Source organism: Gambusia affinis, linkage group LG17, assembly GCF_019740435.1.
Source record: "Gambusia affinis linkage group LG17, SWU_Gaff_1.0, whole genome shotgun sequence".
Classification (NCBI taxonomy): domain Eukaryota; kingdom Metazoa; phylum Chordata; class Actinopteri; order Cyprinodontiformes; family Poeciliidae; genus Gambusia; species Gambusia affinis.
In genome coordinates, this window is record NC_057884.1 from 11,499,187 (window position 1) to 11,523,492 (window position 24,306).

The window sequence follows — 24,306 nt, forward strand, 5'->3', positions numbered from 1 at the left end:
CGAAACCTTCCAAAATCACACATATTAATGTGCTTTCACATGTGATTCACATCATTCACATGTAAAAATTTGTGTGAACCACATGTGATCACATGTGAAAGTCACATGTGATTTTCATGGGATTTTTTTGTAAGGGTACCATTGCAGACATAATATTTAAAAGAAGAATAGAACTCCTCCATCTAGAACTCCTCTTTCTTGAGGAGTTCTTTTTCCCTTAAACTCAGACAGAACATGTTTTGTTGCCCAGGTCTCACATTCTCCTCCATGTGGTGGCTATTGAAGGACCTACTACAGCCTCAGTTCACGTCTTGTGAAGTTCCCCCAAATTCTGGAATGGATTTTGATTGATGTTTGGTGTTTATAACATGACAAAAAATATATTAGAACTATATGTTAAAGTTCTCACATTAACACAGCTTGAAACAAAACTTTTCAAGCAGCTGAAAGTGCAGTTGACTCATGCAAAAATACAACACCAAATTTGAAGTAAAATCCATGTTACAAAGATGTAAAAGGAAAAACATAAATGAAATGGCAAGGTGATCTGTGCCTCATCTGCTGCCTATTGTCCCGAGAATCACTCCAGTAAATGAGGGCTTCAAAATTTTCTGGAGATTGTGACAAGATCACAAAAATCCCAAAGGAAGTATAAATGTAAGTAGAAGATAAGTTGTCAGGGGACTGTGGGACTCTGCCCTGACATGACATACATTGCCACTGCAGTATTTTGATTTGCATTTCCATAGATTTAACAATATTCTACAAATTCAAGTATACATTAGTGCTTTTCATTTCAAACAACTAAAGCATAAAATCACTTGTTTAGAAAGGTCAGAATGAAAAGTGGTACCATGTTTCTACTTCAGCCCAAACATATGTGACATCGGCAGCACATTATTAAAGACCTGTGAATCTATATAATACTTTCCCAGAGATAACATTAACTCTGTCAAAGTTTAAAATGTCAATTCCATCCATCCATCCATCCATTTTCTATTCACCCTTTGTCCCTAATGGGGTCAGGAGAGTTGCTGGTGCCTATCGCCAGCTAACGTTCCGGGCGAGAGGCGGGGTTCACCCTGGACAGGTCGCCAGTCTGTCGCAGTAAAATGTCAATTTTGGAGGCTAAATATTTTCCTATCTTCTTTATTTGTGGAACTCTCTGCTAAGGAGTAGAGGCTTTAAAATCAACGTAAAATCAGTGATATAGTCCACACTATTGTGTGTTGATAGTACCTCAAAAATTAAAATGATCAAGTAGGAAAAAGGTATTAAAATACAAACTGTAATTTTTACAGGACCTGAGGATTTTTTTAAAAATGTTACATTAAGGAAATTTTCAAGATAGCTGCAATAATGTCTGGATTTATGGTTATTATGTCAGTACAGTTGAAGGGTGAATTTTGATTCCCTGAGATTTGCACAATAACTTCAAAATGCATCTATTGCAAATTCAAAATCTCTGCATGCTCTTTTGTAATGCCAGTTGACGTCAGTATCCAGGAGGGATTTAACTGTTTGAGCATCAAACAAAGAACAATGGAGTGTGACATTTTTGTTGCCCACCAGGGAAACATGCAGCAATAACAGGAAAGCATAAACACAAGCGTTTTATAGACAGGGCAATTCAGAAAATTAAAAATGGCATTAAGGAGATCAGACAAAAAAACAAATGCTAGGATATCAAATGTATGTTGAGATTGTATTCTGTTGTCAAATCCTTGAGATTTTGTAAGATTATCACTTTATCTCGTATCTGGTAGGATTATTATTTCTGTCAAAAAACATACTAAGTACACAGCCTTCTTTGCTAATGTAATAGGAAATGTATTTTCTAATATGCATATGAGAACTTAAAAGAAAACAGGTGCATGTAGAAACAACCCACTGGTTACATGTCGAACCTCTGCCTAACTCCTGAGCTATCGTTAACCCAACAATCTAATATTATCATTCTCTTGCATATATACTGTGTATACTGTATATGTTTTCAAATGGAGACATCTTTTTCTTCTTTTGCTACTGGAAACCAAGACGGCCCTCAGGGAAAAAGTATTTGTTAATTAATATAATAAATACTTCTGCCAACTCTGGTGCCAGCAGCTGCCATGACGCATTTGAGGTAATTTGGAATAAGTCTCTTACATCACTGTGCAATATTGAAGCACATTTCTTTGGAAAATTATTTTAATTCAGCCACAAATGAACCATGTTTAAGGTCATTCCAATTAACATGATGTTGGCTCCGCCCCCATGTGGAAGTAGACCAAACCTCTAACAAACAAACAAACAATGTTATAGTTGCAGAGGTAGTGAAACTCAATGTGCTTCCTGAGACATCTTTTGAGTAACTTTTGCCTTATAAGCCAACACTGCTGCAAAGACTACAAGAACATTCTCCAATGAGTTGGGCATCAGGAGTGTCTAGATTTTTGTGGAAAACAACAGAGAAATCAGCTTTAAAATCCAAGAGTTTTGCCGTCTGAGTAAGAATGAGGGGGTCTTGAGTTCCATTGGATGTGAGAGTGAACCCTGTGTTGGATGCATTTTGCACATACAAGGCGGTTGAGTAATAATTTAGATAATACCGGCTTTTGAAAATCTTCCTGCACAAAAATGCTTAAAAATAAACAGTTGCATAAAAAGGTACTTAAGTGTAAATATATAATAAATAAATATATAAATAGGCATGAACACCAGCACATTTTCATGCTGCCATAGAGCTACCATTGGCATTTACACACATAAAATCAAGCATAACTACTTTCATTATTGATCTTTGAATTGATTATCAGTAAGTGTCATTATGACCAAAAAAGGGCTCTTTACCAGTAACCTTTGTACAGACAAACATGTTGTAGAACAGCCAACCAGTTTTATTCAGCTGGACATGAAGTTAGCTGCAGGTCTTGATCCATTTCTTGCATTTTCCAGACTCCGTTTGGGTTTTGGAAATGTAATAAATGGTATTCCGCCCTCTATACGTTCTGGGTAAAGGTTATGGGAATCGCACGTTCCCCACTGACAATGTTCAACTATGATTTCCTATTAGTTTCCTCAAAATCTCTAAGACCACAGTGTGTTAGGAATGATGACCCCTTTCAACGTTACTGGAGGTTGAGTTCCTCCAGATGAAGGGTGTGTTGTAAATTGCAAATTGTGACCACTGATTGGTCAGTTGCTGACAAACCCCCTCAAATGATTGACAGAAGTTGCCAAGTCAATTGTGTTACACTTCAGACTATTTTTTTTTAACTTTCTTTACGAGTATATATATATATATATATATATAAAAACCAAAAACATTGAGATCAAAAACCTCTTATTAATACGACTTTACTAGGTAACTCAAAAACATTAGTTTTGTCTTTATTATCTTACTATTTTCAGGCATGTAGCAGTGGCTTTGAGTCTGATTTAGATCTTTGTCGTGCTGCATAACCACAGTATGTCGAGCTTAAGGTCACAAAACTGGATGTGGCCAACAGATGTTCTCTTTCAGAGTTTTAGGCAGAATTTGTGAATCCAATAATGGCTTTGAAGCACACCAAAAAAATCCATATCCGAATAGAGGTGTTTTTAATTTCGGGACCATCTTGTTTTGTTTTAATTGTTGAAGTTCCAAAATAAGCTTTTAAACCTTAACTCTGACTGAAACTAAATAAGGAGGCATTTTCAGCGTATGCAGATTTAAATCTTCAGCTCTACGCTGAACTGGAGCTTAAATGAATGTCAAAAACATATATTCTAGTTTAATAAAAATGTGGATTCGTCGTTTAAAAAAATCACACAAAAAGACAAAGTTTTTAATGCATTAATTAATATCACGTGTTTAATTGAGCCAAGTATTTATTTCCCTCGCAACATTGGCAGAAATGGATCTTTAGGAGCCGAGAGTTGTCATTCTCACTACACCTGTGCTGCCGCCTCCTGGACGGACGCGACTCCTTTGCAGCGATTGTACTATAAGTGAACGGACAGCCTATGAGCCCCACTCAAAGCGAGAGAACCACACACAAGGAGCGGGATGGCGAGGATACCAGCGCTGCACATCCGCGTTCTTCTCGTGGGTTTCTCCCTGACTGGGTGCCTGACACTCCGGACGAGCAAAGGTGCGACGTCGCCTGACGAGGAGCGGGACAGCGAGAGCGACGCGGAGACGCCGTGCGAGGTGAAAACCGTCACCGTGTCTACCCTGCCCGTGCTCCGGGAGAACGAGTTCAGCTTCACCGGTGGAGCCTCCGGGAGCGTGGTTGGAGGAGGGAACGCTGCTGCTGCTGGAGCAGGTGGTGCTGGTGGAGGAGGAACCGGGGGAGGTGGAGCGGGGGCAGGAGGAGGAGGAGGTGGTGGAGGAGGAGGGAGCGAATCCCGGCTCCTGTTATTCGTTCGAACAGACCTACCTGGCCGAATTTCTGTAATGGATGATCTGGACAACACAGCTCTTCCCTACTTCACACTCGGTAAGAAACTATTGTGGTAGTCTGTTTACCCTCCATGGTGTGAGCAGAAATCCCTACACTGAGATGGACTTCTCAAATCATGCAATCCCAGCCATTAAATCACCTAATTTGCTTAAGCTTCTTTGTTTGATGTGCAACCAGAAATTCAGCAGTTGTTCTACCCTCTGCCTCTGTTAAAAGTCGATATTCTAGAAGTAACAAATATTGGCCGCATAATAAAGTTAAACTTTATGTGATGTCCCTTTCTCTTGGCTTATCCAGTTAAAAATAATCATTTAAAATTTAATACATTCCTTAATTATTGTACCCCAATGCAGCAGTGCAATTTAGCCCTGCGAATATGCATGATGTTTTGCTTCTATTCTCACTCAAGTCTGTAATTGGCTGCACACATGAAGGTGCAAGTTACACTAAATAAACGGCTGGGCTATAACTTAACTAGCTGTCAGCAATTTAGTTTTTGAAGGTCTTTGGGGAACCCCTGACATCAGATTTAGTGTGTGAGCTCTGTTCACATCCCCAGACAGTTGAGTGAATCAGGGCAATGCAACACTGGTGTTTGACAGGTCATCTGAAGTTCTGTGTGATAGCCAACTACTCTAAAATGGTCTGGGTAAAAGCATGTTTGATTGGATAATCACAGAGTACATAATAGCAAGAAAGTGTTTCTGGCTTTTACCTTCAGAATATGTATTTGCTTTGCAAGAGGGAGCTGACTTTGCATGAAAACCAACTCGCTGCTTTTGCTTGTCTCTGTATTTTTTTTTCATTTAAATGCCTGAAAAAAGCATGTGGCAGATGAGTATCCTCACCTCTTTTTCCTTTGTACTGCGAGCCACACATTTGCTTTTACAACTGTGCATCAGTCCATCAACAGCATGGGGAACAAGGTAAATACTTGGAGCCACACAAGATAAAGTGAGAAACAACAGTTGCACACTGTTCTCTTATTCAATTTACAGTCATTTCCAGATCACTTCAACGTAGAATAGAAAGCTGGTCAAAACAAAGACGAATAGAGGTCAGCAATATGGGTACTGAGGAAACACAAAACTGTATCATTCCTGTTTAGCATTTTTGCTGTTTTTTTTTTTTTTTTTACGTTGTACAGTGGTTTGCCATCATCCCCCTTTCTCTTTCCTTTTTTTTTCTTTTGTTCACTGCTCTCAGTTTCATCCCCTCTATAAGGAGTGTCGACCGAGCTGGCTATGCGAAGCAAAGGCTGGCAGGCAGGCTGAGGGTTGGAGCATTAAGCTACTAAATCACTTTCTATTCTCATTAAGGACAGCCGTTGACTGGTGAGAAAGGCCTCTCTGTCCTCCCAGTCAGCCAGCTAGCAAATTTGCTGCTCCACCCTCTCAGTGGATGACTACATGCTATGAAGGGAGAAAAGAAGGTATAATGGACTTTAATAGTTCCATGTGTGTATTACATATTGAGGGCGCAGCATGAGCTCAGTGTGTTCTCCGGTGAGGTGTAGACACCATTTTATTTCATTTTTCTTTTTTATAAATTATTTATCCGAGTGTTTGAGGTGTTTATTGGAAATCCACAGCAGTGTGCTTTAGTTTCACCTAAGCTTTGAAAACATAGTTTTACAGACATGCTTTGATAGCATTTGGATGCTTCTTTCCCTTTTGCCTAATGCAGTTCTGTCTGCAAGAGACTGGCTCAGATTGTTAAATTATATTTTATTAATGTAATGTGTAATACGTCTTCCAGAACAAGTACGTACTGTCCCGGCTACTTTTTTTTAATGTAGATTTTTCTTTTGACTTGTTAAACACATTCTAAATATATGAGATTTCAAACCCCATTGTTACACCTGAGTAATACAAATACAGAGCCACCCACATTTATTGATACCTCTTGTAAAGATGTGGTTTAATGAATTTATTTAAAATGGGAGAATGCACATTAACATAAATCAGCCTATTATGTAAATGTATTGCACTATAGATTAAAAACATTGATTCACATTATTAGTAAATTACAAAGCACTTAGAGTTTACCAAACCAAACAAAAATAATAAGAGTTATTGGTACAATACTTCAGTTAGGAACTGCTGTATAAGAGAAGGCTGACTGTGCAAAGGCACTTTTTCAACTAAACTCTTACAATGTTCTGTAGTTAAAGTTCTTGTTCACCAACTTTTAGTTTTATTCATACAATTGTTGTTTGAAAAGACTTCAAATAAGTAGAAATTTTATACAGGTGACCTAATATAGTGCCGTATTTTTTGTCACCTGGCACTGATATGGAAGCCATATATGTTTTCCAACTGTAGACAGTTTAGAGGGGGGTTTTTTTGTTGTTGTTTTTTTTTCCCAAAAAGTCACAGGTCAGGTCCCCATTCTATTAAGTACAGTCTTCAGGGCTACTAGCAGTTATTTTTGAGTGATAAAATATGAGTATCTTTTTTTTTCCCTACCATCATAAATGTAAACCTATGGAGTTTGCCAAATGTCACTGGGAATTTAGCAGGAACTATGTGCTATTCAGGCAAGAGTAGGACTGAACTTTTTAGCAACAAAAATAGCAGGTTGTTGTGGCATTAAATGTAGAGAAATTCTGGAAAACAAAGCAGACTGTGAAAGATTTCTTGTATGCGAGTGTTGTGTTAAATTTTACCAGAATCTTAACTTGGAATTATGTTACTGCAGAAAACAAACAAACAAAAAAAACATACTTTATGGCTTCACACACTTTATGGGCGGTGTGAAGAAATGTGAGGGGTGCTGCATGTATCATTCTAAAAATCCTGTCTCACAGTGAAAGCTAATTTACAAAAGTCTTATTTAAATCTTGGTTTTTCTCCTTTTCTTTTGTTATATCTTATTGCTTGCATCCCAATTTCTTGGTCCCACCTTTACATTCCTTTTACTCTGAGCATAAAGACATGCCAATTATCTTCTCACCTTCTCTTCTCATGAGCATTTTTAGAAGTTTTATTCTCTCACCTGAAACTGAAAGCTGTAATTGACATCAAATAAATACTTTTTTTTTCTTTGCTTGTTTAAAATAATAAAGGGCTCTTCAATCAGTCCATTTGCTATACAGACTTAATGGTGTTTCTGGTCAGGAGGCAACCGATTCCTTAATGTCACTGATCAGTGAGCGAGAAATAGGAAACATCCCAATCATTAAAGCAAACACACTCCATTTAAAATCTCCAATTATTACATTATGCATTTTTTGGACTATGGAATTAAATCATACCACCTGAAGAAAACCCAGCACCACAGGAATATTTTTGCTCAAAGTTCAGACAGAGCTTTAAACAAAAATAAGAAATTTAGTGTTTGTAATATAGATGTTTTATAGTTAAATAGAACCCACTTTGCATACAAATCCAACCATATTAGTAGTATTTGTTATTGCAATGTACCCAAAAGCCCAGAGGCTCACTACACATAGGTCAAACATTGTGCAGCTTAGACATTTACTTGGTCAGATTTTATTTCTTCACTTTTTATGCTCATATACTTCAATGTCTATTAAACAATATATGGCACTACAGTTAGTTTTTATCTGGATTGTGTTATTAGTAGGGGTGTACCTATTGCAGTTCAGAAAGATTAGAAAGCAAAACTAAGTATTTAGTCGCTACAAAAAATTGTTATAAGATCATTTTTTATCTTGTTTCTACTTAATTAACCATAATAAAAGTGAAATAATTGACTAATATGAATGACTATTACTAATATTCATGTATTTTTAAAATACTTTAACTTGTGTTATATTTCACATTTTAAACTTCGGTACTGTTTCTCTGACCATAGCTAGTGTTTATTTTTAAGTGTGACCTGCTATGGGTACACTTCACCACCACCAGTCAAATGTACATTATTGACAAGCATCAAATGATATCCCACGTTATGTACTCGTGTATTTTCTACAAAACCATATAAAAAAATCCCACAGATTTTCTGTCAATGTTATATCCCATCGTCAAGCAGCAAATACATGCATATAGGTCTATTTTTGGTCATTATTTCTACCTTGTTGGGCACTAAAGAAGTTCAGGAGTTTGGGATAACTTCAACCATCTGGACCCTTTCAGAAATCAATCAGATAAAGCCATAAGGCATCTAAGTCTTGCTTTGAAGTGTTTTATGCACCATCTGGTTTACTTGGTACACCTGGTCCATCGCACTTTTCTTGTTTTAATAAATAGACTTGTTTAAGCAACTAGGTGTGTTTAAGACAGGGATAAACTTTTTAGTTGTCATAGTACAAATGTATGTTGAAGTCATTCCCTTTTTATGGTTCCTTTCCTCTATTTGGCTGACAAAATAACTGGTTTGATTTCCCACTGTAAGCAAATTGCACGAGGGTTGACTTGCTAGCAAGTTGAGACTTGTGTTATCTGGTGAGTTAAGATGAGCTTTCACACCTGCACAAATGAAGCAAATTGACTGTGGAATTGAATTATGATTCACTAAAGGCAAACCAAACCAAAAGTGAGAATAATGAAAGAGATTAGTCTTTTCAGAGCAAAACCGGGTGAAGTGGATAGCTCTACTTTAGTTTCCGAAAGATTTGTCTTTTGGAAATTGACCTGCTACAAAAACTTAAAGTTGTATATTTGAACAGGCAGTGACTTTAAATCCTGTACTGTTCATTCCAACATTTGTTTTAACAATAAGAGAAAAACATTTTTACGCAAACATTTGTCATTCATTATACTTGATTACTATCTAAAAAAATCTAACTTGGAACAAGCACGTTAAAAAAAATGTTTTTAAATTGACATAAATTTAACATATGCATGAAATCCACAATAACCATAGTTCTGTCTTGTTTCTATGGCACTGTCAGATGTTCGATTGTTTTGTCAAACCAGCATCAGAGGTTATTGAGGGAAGAGAGAGGAAGGACCACAAGTCTCCATCCCTCTCTTGCCTGCCTCCTCAGCTTTGATTTATTACCAAAGTGTCACAGAGAATGGATGGGTAGAAAGGACATCCTTTCTACCCATCCAGAAATGTGTAGAACAGTTTCTCCTTTCTGGTTTTGTTTTTAGCTCATTTTTTATATGTGAACAAACATTGACAGATATGTGTAACCAATATGTACTTAATCTTAATGATGTAAATGTTGTGCAGCAGAGTTTACCATGCCTTTAAACAGTTCACATTTTCTTGTTCTGCTATGTGCATATTTTATTTTAAAGTCAGGACTTTAATGACTCTTCATGAAATATGTTTGCAAAATGTGCTAAAAATTGCACTTTGGAGAATAATTCAGTGAGATCTTTCTGTTGATGTGCTTTGTCACTCTGGATAACTCATTTTAAATGATGTCATGGAACTAGATAAAAAAAAATAAATCAATGCCTTTTGGCAACATGGTTCACTCTCTGAACACCTCATTAGATGTTCACCTTCTTGAAAACCATCAGACACTTAATGGAAGATCAAAAACATTTTGAGCTCTTATTTTTTATTCCCTCTGTCAATCATAATCACCCACTGTTATTTCTTATCAAAAACTGACATGTCAAGTTTGCAGTTTTGCAAACAGTCTTTCAACTACGCCTTACTGAATAGCAGAGCTGGCTCTGATTGGTTGTTTTTGACCCACCGGTGTATTTCTGCAGAAGGTTGTAGGGCTACAAGGAGGAGGTAGAGGAGCTTGATAATTTCAGATTATCTGTCTCATATTAGACTGTCACAACATAGATTATAACAACTGTTTATAAAAGTTACTTACTGCAGCTTTAGGTATGTTTGCAACATTTTGTCTGACAATTAGATACTTTATTTGCAAATTTGTACTGATGGGATGTTTCACTTGGACAAATACATATGCAATTAATTTACAAGAAAAAGGCATTCTTGTTCAGAGTGAGGGCAGTTGATGAAATTCATGGCATTGAAAAATGAATGATCTACAGTGGGTGACTGATGTGAAGTCCGTCCTTTGTAGATCCTGCATTTCAGAAAGCTTTATTTTTACTACCAGAGTCTCCAGTCTTGCTGTGTACCACTGGTGGATAGCTTTGATCTGAAGATAATCATGTGATCATTACCACTGCAGAGAGGCAGACTGTTGTTGTCTTTGACAGGATAAACAGAACTTTATGTAAATGCCTCTAATGAATGCACAAGTGCCTTCTTTTCCTTTTTACTTGTGTGATTTATGCAAGGCAACACCATACACAATTGTCTCTAATTTTTCACCAGAAACAAGATCAATAAATAAAAACATCTTGACTAAAGACCGTAAGCCCCTTCAGTACCCCCTTCCATCCGTTAGAAATTTCTTGTCTTGGAATTACGACATTAATTGTTTTCCCACTTTCTTCAAAATTGACAAATCTGCCCAGGCATTGTTGTCTGTGTAACTGTACAAGGTCATAAGAGTTTATCTTCATAAAGCTGGACTTATATCAAAGAATAACCTGAAAAGTGCATCTCACAGGAGCATGCTACAAGCTGATCCCCTAAAGATTCAGGGACTTTCTACTTGTATACTGTAAAAGGGCTTTTTAGCCTTTGCAGTGAATGTATAATGTGACACTGATTTATAAAAGCAATTCCATTTAGTTACTCTTTTTGCTCTTTAGGCTCTTTGGTGTGTCATTGCCACATAATAGAAGGCCCCATGTGACAACAAGTCTGCAATTTGCCCTCTTTGCAAAATACTTTGTATAATGCAGGCAAGACATTGGGGACACAGGAACATTGCATGAAACATATATCAACCTACGCTCAAAACAGTTAAACCTTGCGTGTTTTCGTGTTTTTTTGTTTGTTTGTTTTTGTGTAAAATCTCAGTTTGCCTTTTCCAAACAGCACTAGACACAGTTTATGATTTTGCTTTAATGTAACACATTAAAAAATGGGCAGTTTGTGTTACCTTTGTGTAAAGGTAATTTTTGGATTCTTAGAGACACAAATTAGCCTAGAGAAAAGTTTGTCACACTCTGTAAAATAAGACAAATAAAGATTGTTTGTAATTTATTTCTGACGATAACAAAGCATGTCAAATAAATTGTTGTTCATCTGGCTTTATAGCAATGATGCCACATGTCCCCAAAATATAATTCTAAAGTATTAAAGCCAAAAAAACATCTTCCATTATTTCTCATAGCACCACAAACTTTACGATATCTTTATGAGATCTTATGTGATACATCAATACAAAATAGTGTGCAATTGTACAATGGAAAGGAACTATAATTTTAAAATGTTGCACGTACAATATATATTAAGTCCGCTGAGTTTGTTGTACCACAGTTTTCTGTGACTACAAAGATGGATGTAAAGGAAGATGAACCTCAAATCTTGCTAAAAGCATTTTCAACTATGTAGCCAATTTTCATTGAGGATTTTGTATTTCACACTATCCTTTCTCTTGACTCTGATTAGCTTCCCTTTTAAAAAGGTTCTGGTATGTTCAACATGATAGTTTTCTCCCACATGAAGCTTATTGTAAAATAAAGTAACATTTTCATCTAGTCAGTTCAGAGCACCTTCTTCTACATGTGTGCTTTGCACTGCTTGTGCCCAAGTGGAGGATATACATTTCTTAGGTTTCTTTTTTTTTTTTTTTTTTATAACGATGCCTTCCTTCCGATAAGGCCAGATTTGTGTATGGTCCAACTATTGTTCTCTCAGCACATTTTCTCACATAAGATCTTTGTTAACAAGGATGTTCAAGGAGTACAAGTACATTTTCAAGGCACAGCAAGATCTACCTTATCTGAAAATGAAATGCATAAGTTTGCTCTTTAACGTTTTCAAATTAAAGACCCATTTGATTTTGCATCCAGTTGATTTGAAATATCTTTTGTATGTTGTAATAGGCTTGAAGCACACATGGCTATGAAAACAAATTAGTTGGAGCTACTCCTGAATGACAAACATATTTACAATAAACAACTGCAAAGAAAAATGCTAGGAAAGCATTCGGTGAGTTTGTGCCATTTTCATACATATTTAATATTAGTGGATCAATGGCTTAGTCAGTCATTTAGTCATTTAGATTTGTGTGTGGAACTGATGCTGTTCTCATTTGGGTTCCTGCTTGAAAGCTGTAGAAATGCTTAGAAATATGAAGATCATCCTTTTGAGTTAGCTACTAAGTGTTGCTGCAGTTACTTTGAAAAAAAAATATGACTACTGATGAATCCCCTCTCCAAAAAACATAAAAAATTACCTTGCCAATACTCACTCTCTTAGAATTGCATTTTTAACCGTAACAGTAACTCTTTTTATGAGAGAATTCACAGAAAAGTTGAATCTTCTGCATGAAGTAAAATTCATATTAATTCAAAAGGAGAAAAATGGAACCACATTAGGTTATTGCAGAAATAAATTATGTGCTGCTTGGTATGCATTACGTGTAAGTTGACATATATATATATATATATATATATATATATATATATATATATATATATATATATATATATATATATATATATATATATATATAATGCCAATCACCATGGCACAAGAAGAAAGCAAGCATATCTTTTTTTTTTAAAATAAGGAAATGAGAAAAATAATTCACAGAGCAATAATGACTAATTTTAATTTAATTATTGATTTTCATTGTTTGATTACTTGATACTGTAAATAGTGGTCATATATGCATTTCTGGTATCACTGGCTATCAATGGGCACAACATCTAGTTAAATTTCCTTTGCTCAGACAGAGCTTTCACTTGTGTGTAAGTTTAATCTATCTCCAATACTGGGCATGCATGTAATTATTATTTTTTTAATCATTATCTTTTTTTTTTTTTTTTTCTTGATAACATTGACTTGTGGTAGGCTGGTGATCTAATAATGTTGTTTTCAGAGTCTTTCCTGGTAAAAGATCCCCTCCATACACACATTCCCTATCTCTGCGACAACAAGAATAATGCAGAAATAGAGGGTTGAATATATCCATTTATATAAATGGCTTTTTTCATTCTGTTGTCCATTGTGGGTAGCAGGCTTTCTTAAACTGCAATATGCAAAACATTGCCACTCTGTCCTGGTATACTCCAGATCAGTGGGAAATAATTTAAATATAAGACTCTCCATCTGACTTTACACAAGATCTTGCCTCAGTGTAATTTACCCACACCTCTACATTTGACTTTAGACAGCCAAGAAAGCCTTTAAATATCATCCTGCTGGTTTGCAAATCAAACCAGCAGGATTTGCAAATCAAATCCTGGGAAACAAACCTGCTTGCAGGGAAACAAACCTGCTTGCCCTTGCATATTGTATTTTCACAAGTTCTTTTTTTTTTTTGTTTTTTTTTTTTTAATCAGTTACAATTTCAGTATGTTTATTTTTTGAGTTTAAAACAGTATACAGAGAATATTTTTGGGGGGGAAACGACAACAAAATCACCACATAGCTGTAAGACGGAGCAACAACTGCACTCATGTAGAAAAGCCCTCTTATGTACAAATTTTACAGCCTCAAAGTGTTTGGAAATTATCTTAAATAATCCACTTAATGAACTTTTAAAATCACACAACTCATATAGGCATCTTATTTTGGAAACACGACAAGCAGGTTTTGTGATTCAGTAAGTAGAAGAAAAGCCATTGTTCATATAAGCTGTCCTCACTGATTATAAGACCCATAAAATTTGATTCCCACCAGAATTTGTTATGCACCTTGGGAGCATCCAACCAGCTCTACACACCTCACAAGATCCCCATGGGTCCTACAAAAGATTTTAAACCCTTTATCTAAGCTGGCGTGTTTGTACATATTTGCATTTTCTCTAAGCGATACTGTCTCTGAGATTTCCTCCCAGATAAAGTATCCCCATTAATCCTCCCCTCTGCTGAGGGTGAGGGGTAGAGGGGAGTGTTGGTTTTTGTTGTTCTCCATCATCAGTCTGACTTCTTTGTGGCTTTTATCTGCACAGGAACGCATGTTTTGGCATGAGTATGATTTTCTTAGGAGCCATTTTCAATACTATTACCCATATAATTTAAAACAAAAGTAGGCTGAGATTATGGTTTTAAAAGTCACCAATACAACAATCTAGATGTGACTGCATGGCTATTTTTGAATCAGTGCTATGTATCAAATGCCACACATTTACATGTTGAGAATTTGGTTCCTCTGATGTTAAATCCTACCTTTCTACATCTGCAACAGTCCCAAATTGAGGTGTCCTCAACACATTACGGTAAACCACTGTGAAAAATTTCAGTTTGCCCCCAACATACTGCAAGCTGATGCAGAAGAAGCTTATTGGTATGTCATGGTTGTTTTCGGTTTACCTCAGTTCAGAGGCAGAGCACACTTTATGCATTATTTTCTGTTAGTTTGTCGGGGTCTAAATTAGCTATGAACTGACAACATTTACCCTTAGATGTGTGAAAGGGCAGAGTTTGCTCAGAGGTCACGGAATGTGATGTGATCAAACTGCTTAAATAAGCAGTGTGACGACATTTTTATTTTAATTTGTTGTGCTCATATCAAGCAGAAAAACTCTAATTATCTGAAATACTAAGCTGATTATTTGACAAGGTATTTTTGGAGTTGCATAGTTTGGAGTATTTAAAGCTGAAGATTATGCAAATACCATAAATAATAATGATGATAAAAATAAATTGTAGCCTTTGGTCCCCGTTTTATTTTTGCAGTATGTTGTCCTTTGTTCCTTCCTGTTTTTTAACTCTTTGTTCTGTTGAGTGTATTTGTCTTATGATTTGTTGTTTCATTTATTAATCATCAGTTGGTCTAATGCATAAAATCCCCTTTAGATGCTTTGGAATATGATGATATGTTGAAATTCAGGGGGAATACTTAATTTAGCAAGGTTGTATATTTGCAGATTTTACTGTTATTTTCTGACATTTCTTCAAAAATGAATTTAGTAAAATTAATCATAATTTGTGTTTTCCTTTTTGTTAGATTATTATTTTATTTTTAGTTTAGATCTAAAAAAATATATTTGGAGACAAGTAAATGAATTACTACTTTACTTAAAAGTTAAAATTCAAAGCAACTTAAAAAATCTTCACATGGTTATATTTTAATGTCAACCTGTAGAACTCACAGTTTATACGTTGCTTAAAACTGACCCCAAAAAATGTAAATATGTATAACACAAAATTGTCAGACCTTACAAAAGCAGATTTACAGTGTCACCACCTGACTCACAAATTAGTCACAAATTAGTTCATTTAATTTCTTGTTAGTTAATCCAACACCAGTGACTGAAGTATATAGATAAACGCATAAATACAATGAAAAATAAAACCAGATCTTTTAAATTATTGTACAGCCAACACTAAGTCATTTGGAAATGATTACAGAAAGCCATGTGGTTTGCCTTCAACTCATTAATCCAACAGTGCAATCACTGTTCTGTAACATGACCGCAATCGGGACAAATGCACTATTAACTCAGTAATGAGACAGCTCAACAAACAAAATAAATGGGACCTCTCCATTTATCAGCACTTAGTTAGGCTTATAGCTGTGGGATGTCAGAGTCTTTGGGGGGAACAAAAAAACTGTTGAGCTAAAGTAAAAACTTGCATTTGTTAGTTGATTTTGTTGCAATTTTACATTAGATATGTTAGAATTTTAAGATTCATGTAAGTTCTTTTTTTTTCTATAATCTGTGGACAAGGCTTTTAGATAACATTTTCATTTTTCTTTAATTTATCTTTGTTCGTTTATAAGTGAAATCCAAGTAAAATTAACACTTATAAGAGGTAAACGGCACCAGGAAGTACTCCAAAATCTTGTCTGCTAAACTTTACCTACCAGAGTTTTTCAATTATTGTAGTACTATAGACTTCAGGTTGAACAATCAAGGTTGAATGTAAAATGAGCTACTGTTACTGAAAACTATTATTTCAAGTTATATTGATTAAACACAAAATATGTTTCAATTTCTTTTTTATTGCCATTTGTCACTACACTATTTTCATGCTGAATGCTTCTCAATTACCCATCATTCATTCATCTTTAGACAACCCTATGATTAATATATTCCTTCATCCTGTCATTGTTCACTACATACATCTACAGAGATGTGCTACTGTAAAAATGAGGAAGAAGTGGGCAGATGATTGCCAGGATGTTGTCTCTCATCAGTCATATTAATTACATTTATATGTCATTATTACAGTCTCCTAATGGATGGGATCTACTTACAGGCATGCTCTCTTGTCCTTAACTGAAGTTGAGCCAATGTTTCCCTCTCTCTCTCTCTCTCTTCAAATGCAGATGTCAACTTGATTGTGCCTTTCTTTTGATATCTTCATAAAAATTTCAATTCGATTTTTGGATTTGGGCTAGATTCTCAGCTTTATTTTGTTGATCTAATGACTGTTAAAGGCTTAAGAAAAGTCAATAACTAATATACTGGGATCAAAACAAGCAATTTTTAAGGTATTCATTTGTTTTGATCTTTTACTGTAGCGAAGCCTCACAGAAGATTTTTTGTTTTGTTAGGTAATTTTCACTTATTGATCTAAAATTGAAATACCTCTTAATGCATTCAGATGTAAAAATTCAAATTCAAGCTAAGAAAGTGCATTACATATCAGAATGGTAAAGTTCCTGTTTGGTGTAAATCTCATTAAATGTGCCCCTTAATGAGATTTATTTTATTCTACTACAATTTCTGCTCTGGTTGTGATTCCTGAAGTCATTAATCACCAACGAAGCGCTATATATTTTGCAAGATGCTATGAAATCTATTTTGTAGCAAAACCTTAATGCATTTTGAAATGTGTCAACATACTCAATGGGTATCTAAAAAAATTGTGTGCACTTTAATTTTTGAAAAGTCTTTGTGACCATGAACACCTTACTTTAGATTTTCAGTTCCAGGTTTTGTAACATTTTTTTTCTTTTACAATCTATAGTCCAAGGTTTTCTGCAAAACTCAGTGATCTGGAGTAACAATCTCATCTGAGCTATGAAAATGCCTTTTATTCTATTCTATTCTTATGTATCTTTGAAGAGCATTCAGCTCTCAATTTAAAATGACTGAAAAAACTAAAAATGGGAAAATTGTCTTTAAGCAGAAATATTTAAGTGTTCTGTTTCTTTTTTTTATTTTTGCTTGTTCGGTTTTGGTTTTAAGCAACATCCAGAATGTTGTCCCTTGTGATAATGTAAGCAGATAAAAATAATGCCACAAATCTGAACACTGTTATGATGTGACAATTAAAACTGGTTTTGAATATCTTTTTTTGATTATAACGAGTACTAAAAAGATAGACCTCCTGCGTAACTGGACAGCTTTTCCAGCAAATTTCCAGCTCTTCAAAGCTATGCTGATCAAAATGATGTAAATGTACTTGCACAATGTTTTCTCTGGAAAATGATCTTGTTAAGAAATAAATATTTTCCTTACTGAAAATCTTGTTTTTAAATCTGAAGAGTAGCCCAGTGTCCAAGTTTCACAACCAAAACAGAAACTGTGGTAGCATAAAATAAATCTCAGTAAGAGGGAAATTTACATTGCCTCACTTCATATTTGATTAAACACACCTTCTGCTTTTCTTAGCAGTTCACAAATTTGCTCATAAACACCTCAAAGAACATGACAGAGCTAAGAGAAACCATTAACATAGTTATAATCTCTCCAGTTCTGTCCAGTAGTGTTGGCCACTGAAGGGAGTTTATGTCCATACCTTTAAAGATCACTGCTATTTTTATTGCAGCATATAACATACATAAATTGTCTTAAGTTTGAGCTTGAAAAATGACATAGTTGCATAAGTAGGAAAAGAGTGTAATATTTCATTGTATGTAGTTCATAACAGGTAAGACCTCTAGTTGCCCAGTCATTTTCCTTTGACTTTACATCTGGATGCTGTGACAATCTTGGCCATTTGAACACATGATTCAGTGACACACGTTACCTGCATGAATCATTATACTATCCATGATGAAATTACAGACAATAGAAATATTTCTGAGTTCAGTATGTGAAACGGTTATGATGAAGGTATGCCATGTGCCTCATGAGGTGAGAGCACCATCAGAGTTTGAACAAGTGCCATGAATAACAACCAAAAAATCGACATAAGTGCAATGACACCATTCAGGTTGAGTATCTCACAATTGCAAAGTCCTATTTTAAAAAAGTTTTGTGTATTTACTATCAAGACTATTTATATAAAAGATTGTCTTCTATATATTTATATAATAGATTATGGTGCAGAAAACGTACTTATGAAGTGAGCTAAAAGTATTGTACAAAATTTATAGCAAACTCTGATTTTGACAAACTGTTCAGTCTGAGTTTTAACGTTTTAGTTGTATACTTATGCATATATAGTCCAAATAAATTTTATTTTCAGTTTGGTGTGTAAAACATAAACAGCTGGAGTTGTTATTAATGAAAAACTATTGTGGATCTGGTGTATAGTTACATTGCATCAAACCCTTGTGTGATTTGATAAATTTGCCTTGGAATGTAGTTCGTTTTGTTTGCATGGGGAAAAAAAAATAATAGTTTGTGTTAATTTAATTGCTAGTGGGATTTAAGTTAAGTTAATTTCATAGAAGTTTTAGTTCAAGCTGTTTTTTTTTCTCCTATAGTTTTCTCTTTACATTTTTGACACATGGATATCTTGTATAGATAGAGGGAAGATTTACACTGTGTCTGAAGAAAAAGATCCACAGTGATGCAAAGGGCTAAGATTTAAACCAGGAAGATTGATATACTTAAAAAAATTATACAAGATTATGGTAGAAAATCTTGAAGACCAGAGGAAATTAGAATATTTAGCTTTGAAATGGAAGAGATCTTGGAAATGTTGACTAGAGAGGAGAACAGAAGGAGAGAGATGCAGCCAAAAACTGACTGCAGCCAAAGGAATGATAATCCAACTGGTCGACATCCGCTTAAGTAGGCTCCTTGGCACCTGACGCAATGTTTGAGGAGGGTGGATTTTAATGCATTTTTTGTCAGTCGGCATAGATGGGGAAATGTCTGGGACTTATGTCCAAAGTCAGTTTTTATTGCCATCAAAATCTTAATTTCTAGTACCATATGTACCTTAAGTGTATTTGTTATGGGGGGATTTTATCCTTTGCTTATTAAAGCTTCTGTGTCCTTTTTGTGTTTTGTATGTGATCACACAAACAAGATAAAGAACTTGGCTCCTTTAAATCAGGACTTAGGACCAAAATAAAGAACTCTTCCAGATTTTTCCAGCGATCCTGCTCTGTGAAGCATCATTCTGGTTGCTGGCATGAAAACAGCTGCATTTATTTGTGCATTTTTGTTGTGTGTTTATGGCTTCTGTTGCCTGTAATTCTTTCCTTGTATTGCATGGATCTTTGCGCTGTCTGCTGTCTCAAAGAAACAGAGTTGCTGGCTAATGACATCTGACAAAGGCCGTCTGTTATGGTGATGTGATACAGTCTCATCGCAGCTGAAGCTTGCCTAATAGATGTGGCCTTCATACAAGGAAACAGAAAGGAACAGATGAGGCATATATATGGCTGGTTGTTGTAGCTGCTGTAAGTTCAGCATAAGCCAATGTAAATTAGCCAGAAATCAGACATTTTGCCAAGCTTTTTCACTTAAACATTTGTGGTTTTTAGAGAGGTCCCAATCAGAATTTTTTTTTTTTTGTCCTCAATACCAATCGGAGCCTGTAATAGCAGGCGTTTGTAAATGCAGAGTGCTTGTCAGATATTTTATTAAAGTCAGTGCCAGACATATACTTGAAAAGTCAGCAACTTTAAAGTGTATTAAAATATGTGTGATTAGTATTAATTTACTCACCAGGGATCTTTTTGATTCTGCAGGATCCCATTTTTTAATAACACTAGACATTTTGTCCCAGCAGGTTTTTCAATTAGAAAGCCTCCAGAGTTATAAGGAAAATGATGTTGTACTCATGTGTTGCTCCTGTTAAAGACTGTGTGCAGCTTTGTGAAATGCTTGGGTAACCCTAGTATGTTTGCTCGGAGAGCAGCTTGTCTTTTCAGGATTATGTTTTGTGAAAGAGGGTATGGACTCTTCATGCTTTTCATTTGAAAAACACTGTGAGTGGGACATCCTTAAGATATTAGTTCAGTGGGGGACACTGATCCAGAGTTAATACTTAACATGAGGAATTTCAACTCGGTCTCATTTCTGTATGACTTTTTTAAGGTAGAGAAATATATTAGACTAAGTATTCTACGTCAGTTTAAAAAAAAAGAATCCGACAACACTGTTACTATGTCTGTTAGTTAAGAGTTTCTCCAGTCCCTTATATCATAATTTAAGCTCTATCAATTCGCTACTTTTAATGTTTGCAGGCCAGATATGCAGATAAATTCAGCAGGAAAAAATTCTGTTTTCAGAGAAAATAAAAATATACATATTACATAATGTACCTCTCTACATAATTGTTACCCAGTACTAACGATAACAAAAAACATACAATCTGTTTTATCAAATTGGCTTTTTGATGAAAGAAATTGATGAAATTTTTGAGCTCACATAATTTCATAAGGCTCCACTGACATAGGCACGTCCATTTTCATACACTTATCAGTCACATATGCCTGCATCTTCACATCTCAAATGTGTCAGTGATGAATCAATGCACCAGTCAAGTGGATTCAGGTGCAATAGAAATCCACTTACAGACCTTTGATCGCAATCAGAGGTGAAGAGACTGCATGGATGCAGGTCTAGCTCGGTTCAGACACACAGAGCTGTGGCACAACAGGGTGCGAGTGAAGAAGAGAAAGCAGAGACGATTGCATCTCAGATCGTGTGTGCTGCTCCGTGGGGTGCACAGAGAAAAAAACACACACACACACAAATAGGGTTGAACACGGATGAATAATGTGGTCGAGGTTACATACATAGTGCTTGTGATATGCTGTGAGTGCATAGTTGTTTGACTAGTGTATTTATTGAGGAAGATGTGTAACAAAGCTGATTTATTAACAGAAAGCAGACATCTTACTAGCAAACCTAACCTGAAACAACCATTTCCAAAGAAAGCCTATTAAAATACATTTTGTGCAATTGTTTAAAGTCTTAAAAGTTTTGCTGTTCTTTTGTTTTCTTAAATATAGCAGGTGCTATACTTTTTGTCATCCCAAAATATAGAAAACCAGATCGGAAACATCCTAAATGAAACAGAACTGGCCATCTTTCAAATGCACTTCAAAATACATATGATTACTGAGGAGGTAAATCCTCATGAGTGTCTGACAAACTGCATAATATAATTCTCAATGACAATGCTTTCATAGCCTGGGACCACTGTGTGCCTGTCTAATGAGCGCCATACACCTTTACCATCGACAGGGACTGCATACAATGTCTAAGAGCTTCTCTCTGCCAGACCACTTAGCCACCTTGGCTGATGGGGCTTGCTGTCTGCTATAATCACAGAGAAGCCTCTCCAGTAGACAGCTGGCTATGGAAATTAAAATATCTTCTAATGCAGTAACAGGTTAAAGTAGGATGTTGTAGATCTTGGAGATCAGACAAAAATTGGCATCCTATTCAGGTGTAGTAGAGGCACATTGAAACCCTGTGATTGGCTTGTTATTCACAGTCACTCATTTACATTTTTTTTTTTTTTTGCATTTGGGTGTTCTTTTAAAAGCAAATGGTTAGAGAAGCACAATAGGCCTTTTACATAGTAAAAGCCTGATCAGTCCATCATTATCATAATCTTTTTTTTTTTTTGCACATTCCTTTTTTTTTTTTTTTTTTTTTTTTTTCTGAGAACACCAACACTTATTAACCAATTTGTGTTTTTCATATTACTGAATTATTAACTGTAATGGATGCTGAGCAGAAAAGAAATAAAATGCCTAAGGAAACTTGGTAGAGGTAGTGGTATTAAATTCATTTAGACCCCATGAGTTTTTTACCCTGAGCGTGGTCCAGCAGGGGTCACACTGACCCCTGGGTTTTTACAAGGCTTTTACAAGTTGTCTTTTTGTGTGTGTGTGATTTTGGAAATTGACAGTATGATGGGACAGCACCCCCAACTTCCCGCTGTGCAACCATGACAATTTCCCTGCTCCTCCTGAGTGTCACGCTAAGACCACGGCAGGATTAAGACCATATATCAGACATTTTCTGCTGCAGAACTTAAAACATTCTGCAACCCAACTGTTTGCATGAAGAGAATACAATTCTTAAAAACAAAGAACCACAAGATTAGGTTTAGTAAGTTTAGCTCAAAAAGAGATCGCTACAGTCTTATCATTAATTGAAGTATCAGTAAATCTTTGTCGTCTGAATTGCAGAGGATCTATGGTTTCCAGCCCTCAGTGGTGTGAGGTGTTGCATCATTTCAAAAGCTCTTGCTGTGCTTTCCTTTGAAACAAATGCAGGTATTGAAAACTTGTTACATACTTTTTTTATTCCCTTTTCTTTTTATAAAATTATAAACTACCCCAGTAAAACCACATGTCTCTTCTGTAACCTTTTGCTAATCTTCATTTACTGTTTTGTGACAATACTGTCAGTATTTGGAGCTGGATGCTCATGTGGTACTGAATCACACTGGGTTCATATGCTGAAGATAAGCTTCTTACTGTAATGAAGTGAGCAATGCCAACTCGACTGATTTTTCAATTGTTTGTTCCTTTAGAAAAGAAAGTAAAACAAAAAAGGGATTAAGGTTTTGGAGTTAAATATGTTTCACACAATGGAGGAAAGCACAATGAGGATAATATGAATCAATTTATTTGAAGAAAGTAATAAATATTAACAGCATGTCAGTTACAGTAAAAGGAAAATGTGTAGAAGTATATTTGTTTTGTGTTACTGTTATTACTCCTATAGTCAATTCCACAAATTATAGAAATCTTAGCGTGTAGTTAGTCATGTACAGCTTTTTCTTTTTTTTTTTTATTTATCCTCACAGTTTTAAATAATGTATAATACTTTTATGTACTGAAGGTGAGAGTTAAATAACTTTAGTCTCTGTTGAAAGGGATTGTATCCTGATACATAAAAATCTGTTCTTTTTACCATGGCATTACACCATTGTTCAAAATAAATGAAGCAATGCATTCTAAGAGAAGAAATAAATGGACAAACAAAAGTTAATATTTTCTGATCTTTCTTGCAAAAACAAAGTTTTGCACTTTTCTTTTGCAGAAAAAAAATCATGTGTGCTTGGCTCAAATTTGGTATTTGATTTGTCTACTATGTCTTGGCATAATAAACTCAATAATTGTTAATGCATAAACTGGAAATATTGCATATCCAAACCCAAAACATGTGATCATACAAAGGTATAGATAGTTTCACTTGTCATATTTGTCTCTTAGTTTTAGGTCTGATCAGATTGACCACATTATGCAACGGTCTTAATATTAATTACCATTTGACCTATGTCTTGCTAAATTGGCAGTTCCTCATATTAGATTAGATATGTTGAGTGAAACCTTAAATAATTAACTGAATACATTTAAAAACAGTAACTCAGAGATTTGAATATTACCAGCCCGACTACCAATTAAGGACTCCTAAGCAAAACCAAGGATGAAGATAGAGAACGTAACCAATTAACAAAGATATCTAGATCTTCTCTGAATTTTGTACTGATTCACATTGTCCTATAACTAACAAAGTGTTTGGCCTATGAGCCTGTACACCCCTGGTCCCTCTTAATTGGGTTGTAGGTCAAGAAGCCAGTTGCAGTGAATATGTTGAAGACAGGTGGGGCACAGCATTTTTTACTGCACCGCTGATTTATCTCCTGTGACAGAGGCCTTGGAGCCAGTATGCCAGTGGCATCACAATCATTAATCAGACAAGATACAACCATGCCCCGAGAAAATTAATTAACTTTTAAAAATGAGCATACAGTAGTCTCATTATTTGTTGGGGCTTTTCTGTAGCATACGGCACATGTTG

General features: G+C 35.4%; 1 protein-coding gene across 1 annotated transcript in view; it reads left to right on the forward strand.

Annotated features, from left to right (window-relative positions):
• Positions 1-24,306, forward strand: part of LOC122819665 (astrotactin-2-like) — a 314,363-nt gene that overhangs the window by 43,304 nt on the left and 246,753 nt on the right. The window contains exon 2 of the mRNA XM_044096573.1: positions 3,877-4,463. Coding sequence (XP_043952508.1) covers positions 4,031-4,463 — 433 coding nt within the window. The 5' untranslated portion in view covers positions 3,877-4,030. The remainder of the gene's footprint in view (positions 1-3,876; positions 4,464-24,306) is intronic.